A 9,376-nucleotide genomic window follows, 5' to 3' on the forward strand; every position below is an offset into this window, starting at 1 on the left:
TGTAGGACTGCAGAGTGGCAGCTGCCTGACACAATTCGCAGAGTGCTCCCAGCCGTCGGCATTATGGACCCCTGCTTCTCTCATGTCCCTGTGTCCCTGCTAGTCAGAACCAGCCTTTCATTTCGGCGTGCTTCGGAATATTTGGCACAAAACGTATTATCTTTCACTTTGAACCCAGGCGAATGAAATGTCAGGTACCAGCTGAGCCATTTCGGTATCTTTCAAGCTGCCCTTCACACAAAAACGGTAAATATTGACGATAATGGATTAAAGCTTCTAAGGACAGGCTACAAATTACAAAACATTTATGCTAACGTCTTTACCATTTTCTTGCACTGCAAGCCATTTTAGCCATCTATGGGGTGAAGTATCACTTTGAATAACCGCATGGAAATGCATATTCATATTATTGGATATCACAAATCAACATTTCTCTTTATTGAAAATAAAGCCAGATGGACCCTGCAAATTCCCAGAAGTCACCATGCCTAAAAGCCTCTCAACAGTTGGTGCTAAATGCATCGATCCAGCTCACATCCCAGCAGTAAGGTCTGCACTGGCAGCATTCACTAGTAACGTCACCATTTGGCCTGGTCCAGCATATCATCTGGGATTTGGTGTAATTAGCATTTGCATATATATATATATATTTTTTGCAATTAGCACTAGCATACCTTGCGTATGACGATCAAATGAACATATGTGGTGCCGTTCTGGTGGTAGGTTCAGCTAGAGAAGCAGAAGGATTGGTAGATTCATATAAGGTAGCTACAGGATGGCTAAAAGGCAAAAATAAATGTCACACCTGTGTGGATCAACCACCTTCCCAGCATGCACCACTTACACTGATTGGGCTGCATGCATTCCTGAAGGGCTTTGTCAATCACTTCACTTTCAAAATCTGCAGGACCACAACCCACAATCCACTGCCAACCCACTGATAAATCGAGCATGATTGGTTATTTTTTATTTTATAAGCTTTCCTTCATGTAAAATACACATTTTCTATTTTTCATACTTGGCAGCTTCATGTTATGTACATGTTTGGTATGGAGAAAACAGACTGTGCACATACGATGATGAATAGTCACAGAGTAGAGTGAAAGGGTAACACCCTTTCTACCCCCTAGCAAAAATAGTGGCCTTGGTTAATGCCTACATTATTTTTTAAGAGTATGGCAACTTATAGGAAGCAGATTTCAGGAGAGTGGTAGAGCGGGTCCTCGAGAAGGGAGAGGACCACAAAGGTGCAGACACCTCCCGTGTACATGACTGATTGGATGACATTTCCTAGGTCAGAATTCTGCATCGATGCCAGACTGCATAGTGGGTTCTTCTAGAAAGAGCTCAAAGGATAAGAGGAGTGGAAGCTAGCAAGTGTCCTGCCATGCGCCTCGTGGGCATGAGTTTTTACTTCATATATGTTTTTGATTGTCATAAATTATAATATTTGGTGGTGGCGTCCGTTCCTACTAGCGGTGCTGCTGGAGACTGCCCACGTACAAGATGGTGCTGAGCCAAACACGGACCCGACGTCAGGCTGTGGCGACAAGCCGTTCGGTCATCTTTTGTCGCAACCCAAAGGATCAAAGATCCAAACAGCAGACCCTGCACTGGTGGGACAGTGCTAGGAAGAAGAAGAAGATAAATTATAATAGTTAATAAAATGAATAGTTAATAAAATAAAGTAAGGTTATAATAGCTAATTGTTCATTTTTATAGATCTTTATAGATTTTATAAGTGGTTTCACCCCCATAGGCTTCATCACATAGACATCTAATCATATAAATTATTAATCTTTTGGAACAGGCAATGACCCATTTGATATCTTTTTTTGCGTAATTTGCTGGCAAAACTTAGAATCACGAGCCTCCAACATGTTCCCATGATCTTTGAATAGTAAATAGATTAATATTAGATATTATTGTTTTTAATATTATTAAACAAAAACATAGTTCAGTGGCATTATTATAATTCTACTTGAAATTCTTGTTTGTGATGCAGTTACAGGCAAAAAGATGCACTTGAACTTCATGTTTTCTGTCTCCATGTGGACGCAGCAAAAGTTAACTGAAAGTCGGTTAACTGAAAGTCATTGTCTTTATCCTTCCGCAGCGAAGGAGAAAAGCCATATTAACTTGAAAATCCTCTCGGACCGATTCACTTTTGACGTCTTGCACTTAACGTCACTCCAACCTCTAACAGTTAGGGGATTTGCATAAGGAATAGGCTATAAATAGAGGTCGCGATGGGCCAGGCTCTTCACGCTGGGGCGGTCTACGCCGAGAAAGGACCATAGTCTGCATCCCTCCTCGCAAAAGTTTAACCTAGACATACGGCAAGCATGTCGAGGCGTTCAGCCACCATTTCATCCTACAGGAAGCGGTTCGCCGATGACAAGAACGTGATCAGGTCTACAGCCCATTCGCCCCGTCGGTTCTCCAGCCCGATGCGCTCCCACGTGTTTTTTGGCGTGTCCTCGGGTCCAACGATCAAAAGCTCCAGGGCGATGCCGCGCCTGGCCTGCGAGGACCGGAATTTCTCTCTTTCCGACGCTATAAACACGGAGTTAGAGACGAATAGCGGCGAAAAGGCCCAGATGCAGTCTCTGAACGACCGTTTCGCCAGCTACATGGAAAATGTGAGTTCCCTAGAGCAGCAGAACGAGATCCTGAGCGCAGAGCTCGAACAGCTGCGGGGTAACCGGACGTCCCGCATCGGAGACCTCTACCAGGAGGAGATGCGTCAGCTGCGGAAAAATCTGAATCGACTAAGCGCTGATAAGGCACGAGTGGAAGTGAACCGCGACAATCTGATAGAGGATAATAACAGAATCAAAGAGAAGTATGTGCGTCTTATTACGCAAACTGGAAGTTCATTTAAATTTAAATCACGTCCAGAGGTATTAAGCTATTTGTGCACTCCAAGGCGAGGATTAGGCGTAAGATGAAGAGGATGCGATTCGGGTATTAGCCCCTGACCTTAAATCCAATCCTAAAGTCTTAATTGAATTCATATGCTGCTTTCCAAAAGTTACTTCCATAATAACATTCCCTATCAATCATGAAGTTTGCAGTTTGACATTCCCTTGGACAGACCCTCACTTAATCACTTGCTACTATGTAAAAAGACTGAAGGTTTTTTTCTCCTGTCCTTTACAGGCTGCAAGAAGAGGTTCTCCAGAGAGAAGTGGTTGAGAACAGTCTGCAGAGCTTCCGACAGGTAGTTTTCAGTAAAGAGGTTCTCAAGAGATAATCAAACAAGGATATACATACTGCATACCTTTAAAAAAAAATTAACTTATTAGGACTTATGGGAATGAATGCTGACTATAGGTAGCAGATGATTTCAGGGGTTGGGTTCTTGGCGGTTCTTCGGCTGGTCTTGAAACAGTACCAGCGTTATGGGTCAGCAGACAGCTCTAGTTCTGCGCAATGACTAGAATTAGTGTTTGTGAGTAAAACTGGGGTGTAACTAAACATGCGATATGCAAGTAGTAAAACTTCATCTTAAATGTGAACACGAATGTCACAAATAAGTGGTGAACACGAAAAAGACGAAGAGAGACTGTCGAAATAAGGCAGCGCTGCTGATACAGCACTATACCAGATGACTCGGCAAATGACATCTGGACACCAGATCCAGAAAGAGGGCCTGTTCTCTCTAAAAATAAACTGTATACATCAACCAGTTGACTGAACATGACACACGACACTCTTCGTGTAATGTGGGATGAAAAGATAAGATCTTTGAGAAGCTTCTGCATCTGCAAATGGAACATTGGGGAAATGTGTGGCAGGGTGCCAGACAGCAAATGAGCAACGAAAACAAAAAAATTAAAACAGGTCTATAGTTAGATATTTAATAAAGGCTGCAGAAATATGTACTTTCATGACTCATCTCCATAAATATAGTAATACATATACAGTTACGCAAGATTTGGGCCATGCATTGCTAGTCTAAGCAAGTAGGTGTTGTGACATATAAACAAGCAATTTTATGAAGTGTTTGATTTAATTACTGTGCTAGAGAGGTTAGCATTAGGCCCGGTTTGGCCCTTGCCGAGTGGTGGTGGTGATCAGAGTGCAGCTCCGCTGCCAGCCGGGCGCCCCACCACGACCCTGCTTGCCTTGGCTCAATGGTCAACTTTGTCTCCGTTATTAGAGCCAGGAAAAGCTGCTTCACTGCTGACTCCCCCTGAGTCCTGACAAAGCAAACTGTTGTGGTCAGGTGACTGCAAAGCGTGGGGATGCTTGTGTGTGTTTGTGTGTGTCATTGTGTGTGTGTGTGTGTGTGTGTGTGTGTCTGTGTGTGTGGCGAGCAGAAAAACAGCAGTGATGTTTCATAAAGCAGCTCAGCCCTCATTGGCTGTGATTGGTGATTAGATATGATGCTTCATGCAGCATCTGGGAGAAGAGGGAGACACCTGGTCTGTATGGCTTAGCGCATTATTGCAAGACATAGAGCACTTTTTTCTATTTTGCCCACAATTGAAAATCCCAACATATAACAATATTATTCTGTATTTATGTGCATGTTAAAATAGGATGTGGACAATGCCACTCTGGCCCGTTTGGACCTCGAAAGGAAGGTGCAGTCCCTTCAGGAGGAGATCGTCTTCCTAAAGAAGCTCCATGATGAGGTGAGCGGAGCTGCTGTGCTCCTCCCCAGCCTGCTCCGCACCTCCTCCGGTTCCAGCTCCTGCAGCAGAGCTCTGTCTCGACTCCGCACTGCACCTTCACTGTTGACGCAGCATCCGAACGCGTGCCGACTCAGTTCCCTGCTCACGCTTCCCTCCGTGTGCCGCGTCCCAGCATGGAATTGGAGAGACACGCTGGCCATGTACTCCACAGGGGGCGGTGTTCTCCATGCAGTACATTAGGCCCAGTCGGCACTCCCTCTCACTTCCAAATGTTCTCTCTCTCTCTCTCTCTCTCTCTCTCTCTCTCTCTCTCTCTCTCCTTCTCCTCTCTTCCTCCCATCCCTGTCTCCCTCTGTCTGTAGGAGATGGCAGAACTGCTGGCTCAGTTCCAGCAGGTGCAGATGGACATGGATGTGGCCAAGCCTGATCTGACCGCTGCCCTGCGGGACGTTCGGCTGCGGTACGAAGATCTGGCCACCAAGAACCTCCAGGAGTCAGAGGAATGGAACAAGTCCAAGGTGCCGACCACCTGCCATGCATTTACAATCGCTAAGCCACCGCTGCATGCTTCTTATTTTCATCTCACGTTAATCTTGCCATCGTGATGGAAATTTCTGCTTGCAAATCAGCACTTCTTTTGGCCAGCCCCCATCTCTCTCTCTATCTGTCTCTCTCAGTCTCTCTGTCTCTCATTAGTGCGACTGTGCAGGTAGGAAACTGCTGATTTTAAACATTAGTTAATTTAATACATCACTACCGGTGACGCCTGAGTCACCTGAGAGGCCTGAGTCACTTATCCAGAAAAGATTTATGTGCATGATTATCTGCACAGACAGACAAGAGTCTGAACATGAGTCTGAACACAAGAGTCTGAACAAAGGAGTCTGAACACAAGAGTCTGAACACAAGAGTCTGAATCCAGGAGTCTGAATATGAGTTTGAACACAAGAGTCTGAACACAAGAGCCTGAACACAAGAGCCTGAACACAAGAGTCTGAATACTTGGCATTTGAGCCTCTCCCTATATCCTGTGACCTCCAGCCTCTCTGTACTTACTTCTCATTCATGCGTGGTTCAATCCCATTACACCACAGGTACCCCCCCCCCATCTTCTCTCCCTGCTGCCTGTCCCTGACTGACTCCTACTTTCAGGAGAAGGAATATTTTTCTCTCATCCTCTTCTCTTCACCTCACTGATTCCAACATTCAGTGAGTGGATCTCAGCTGTTCGAGCATGATTGCCTAATACTCACTTTCGCTCCGTACATTCGTATATGCCCTGACCTACGTCTGCCCGTTATGGGTATGGATTTTCAGATTGCCGATCTGACCGAGGCTGCCAACAAGAATAATGAAGTGTTGCAGGCGGCCAAGCAAGAGGCCGAGGACTGCCGCCAGCAGGTGCAGGCTCTTACCTGCGACGTGGACGCCCTCAAGGGGACGGTAAGTGCATTGCAGGCTACATGGTAAACTTGCCAAAATCCCTTCAAAATTAGACACAATTTTCACTCCTTTTCCAGTACCCCTGAAGTTAGTGCTTACAGATGCAAAGCCTTCATTTGGATTAAGGAACTTCAGAACATGTAATATTCAGCAATGGGAATTTAAAAAAATCTTCATATTGGTTTTTGGTGCCTTTTGAAACATGCTGCATAAACAAGGATTCTATAGTCACCCATTTCAGTCCTAGGCCAGAAATGCAGCACCCCAATTTTTGTACTTTCCCTGTTCAGATTGATATGACTCAGATGGATTCAGCAGGCTTGATAATTAACTGATGAGCCAAATCAAGTGTGTTAGAGCAGACAGAAAACATTATTATCAGTACATGCGGATCCTGGAACTAGGCTTGAGAACCAGTGATGTGTGTGTTTGTGTGTGCGTTTGTGTGTTTGTGTGTTTAGAACGAGTCCCTAGAGCAGCAGATGAGAGAGATGGAGGAGAACTTTGCCATGGAGTCTTCTGGTTACCAGGACACTATCAGCCGCCTGGAGGAAGACATCCACAACACGAAGGATGAGATGGCTCGCCATCTGCACGAGCACCAGGACCTGCTGAACATCAAGTTGGCCCTGGACATTGAAATCGCCACCTACAGGAAGCTGTTGGAAGGGGAGGAGAGCCGGTAGGCAAACAACCAGGCCTGAAACACAATCTCTTGTAAGATCACACAGTTTCTTGTAAGATCACACAGTCTCTTGTAAGCTAAAAGGAGTCACAAAGGAAACAGGAAAAAGCTTAATAAGCATCTCATCTGTGCATCCAGATGCATGCAAAACAGTCAATATTTATCAAAGTTCTCGGTAAAGGGGTCGATGGAAGATCAGTTTTTGCTCTATACCTTGTATTGAATAGAAATATATAACTATATACTTATAAATATAAATATGTTCCTGAAACATTTCTACTTTAGAAAGCTAAATATGGATCACTATGTTAGAGCACAATGATGGTATGACGCATTTATAATCTCTTATGCTTTTAGAAACTCGACGCCACTGACAAAACTTCTCAGCCCTTAACCTGAGAGGTGTGTCCACCATTCATTGATCCTAAAATGCCCCAAATCTGCTTTAGTTCATGTATGTGCATTTTGCATATTCACATATGTATGTGCACATGGTATATGTGCTCCCGCATATAGAGTCATATGAAATACTTGCATTTGTATGTACATAATACAGCATATGTGTTCCTTTTATTCATGTACATGCATGTGTATATGACACATGTTCTTCTTGTATGTGACAAATTCTTTTTTTTTTTTTTAATTATTATCATTTGGTATCAATCTTTATCACAGAAAACACGCTGGAATCTAGACCCATGGTCAAAAACACAGAAACCAAGGAGGTGCTCATCAAGACCAAAGATTGCCAGGTGGACCACAGTCCTCTACGTTCAAGTGTTTAAACTAGAGAACAACTTTGCTGAGATCTCCCATCACACAATGAAACGCTTCGGAAAAAAAGATGTTACTAACACATAACCAAACTTTGTGCCATGGAATGACATTATACCGTACACTTAAAATTTGCAAAGGGGAGAACTGTAAAAGCTTATTTCCTTTACCCAGTCTTTCTCTTGGTCATTCTCCCATCTTCATAAATATTTGTCATGATATGCTTTTGTTTCAGGAAATTAATCACTCTATCCAAAACAACAAAGATCTGGAGTGATCATTGTCTCCGGTGCTGTTCTTCACACCGCGGTCAGGCCAGATCACATGATACCCACCACCCTAACCACTCCGACCCCTCGAGAAACATCATTTACCAGCTTCCAGAGCCTTTTCCACTGAGAGATGACTGAGTCCTTCCTTAGACACCTGCTTCATCATTACCATAACTACCATAACTGAAGACCTGCTTCTTTCACATTGTGGGAACCCACGGAATGACTACTTGCACTAGTGAAGAATGTTGAGGAGTGAAGGACTGATGTATGCTTTCCCTGTGACCATTCATGAACGAGAGAGAGAGAGAGAGAGAGAGAGAGAGAGAGAGAGAGCGAGAGAGAGAAATGTGAATGTTGTCTTACCACATTTAACACTGGACTGTTTGTTCATTTTTCCTTAGAAATCTAGTGAGGTAAAAACATATAAGTTACTATTTTGGCTTTGTGATACCTACAAAAATCTCTAGGAAAAATACCACTAATTAAAATGTAAAGACACGACAAATTCCTAACTGTGCTTTTAGGAAAACCATCGACCGATGGACCAACTGTATCTTACTGTACTGTAAATGTATTAAGCTCTTCAAAAGTTAATAATGTTACTTACATTACCAAGGAAGGAACAAGCATAAAAAAAACCTTATTTATGGCAACATCTGTTGAATTTAATGAACACCTACAGACAAGTCAAGCTGGGCACAAAAAAATACTCTACAAGCCTGTTCTCCACACTGTAAGCCCAAACCTGTGGATTAAAGTATTACCAATAAGGGCAATGAAACTTAGTTTTACGCTTAACCCACGTCTGAGAAACCAGTCCTAAATGATTATTCATCACTGGAGATTTTGCTATAGCAAACGAAGGGATGTTCAATTTAACATAGCATCAGGTTGTTTCTCTTAAGGAACGTTCATGTTGGGTAACATCTGTAGGTAATGTAGTTATGTTTACTAGCTTTAAGGACCAATAGACCTCCCCAGGCATGAGCTACGTTCCCACTGGCTTCCATGGAAGGACAACTAGCTAAAATGTTTGCTGTTATTAAAGCTGCCTAATTAAAGAATCATTGGAACATGTACGGAAAGGATGGAACGGATGAACCATGAAGATCATTAGAAATATCACAGTTATCATTGCAAAAAGACTTCCATAGGTTGTCAGAGTTGTGCAGAATTAAGCATTTGCTTAGTATTCATGCATATATTTCGAATGTAGTTTCCGTTTGATTTCGATAACAACTGACAAAGAAAGTTTTGTTTACGTCTCTCTCGACCCATGGGGCTCGTGCTTACCAAACTAACTTTGTTCGCGTGACGACATCAGCCAGGCTACCGGTTGGAAAATTCGCTCCGGAAGTCTGCGGATGTCACCTGCGCTGTTCGGAAAAAACTGATCAACTGAAAAAGATAACACGGCACAGTATAATGGGGTCGCAAAAAACAAATGCAAGTTTTAGTTTAATATTGGCTCACAGCGATAATACTCTATTTGTCTGGGGTAACAACCTAATCATATGGACAAAATACAGAGACGCTCAGATTAGGAGGAAGTAAAT

General features: G+C 43.3%; 1 protein-coding gene across 1 annotated transcript; it reads left to right on the forward strand.

Moving 5' to 3' along the window:
* Window positions 1–2,258: 2,258 nt before the first annotated feature.
* On the forward strand, window positions 2,259–8,511 carry viml (vimentin like). The gene is given in 10 exon segments (XM_027021186.3): window positions 2,259–2,845; window positions 3,163–3,223; window positions 4,548–4,643; window positions 5,006–5,161; window positions 5,961–6,086; window positions 6,548–6,768; window positions 7,129–7,144; window positions 7,146–7,173; window positions 7,447–7,523; window positions 7,781–8,511. Coding segments are annotated over 10 exon segments (1,323 nt in total). The 5' UTR covers window positions 2,259–2,345; the 3' UTR covers window positions 7,823–8,511.
* Window positions 8,512–9,376: the final 865 nt, after the last annotated feature.

Source organism: Electrophorus electricus, chromosome 11, assembly GCF_041902795.1.
Source record: "Electrophorus electricus isolate QZ-2024a chromosome 11, ASM4190279v1, whole genome shotgun sequence".
Lineage (NCBI taxonomy): Eukaryota > Metazoa > Chordata > Actinopteri > Gymnotiformes > Gymnotidae > Electrophorus > Electrophorus electricus.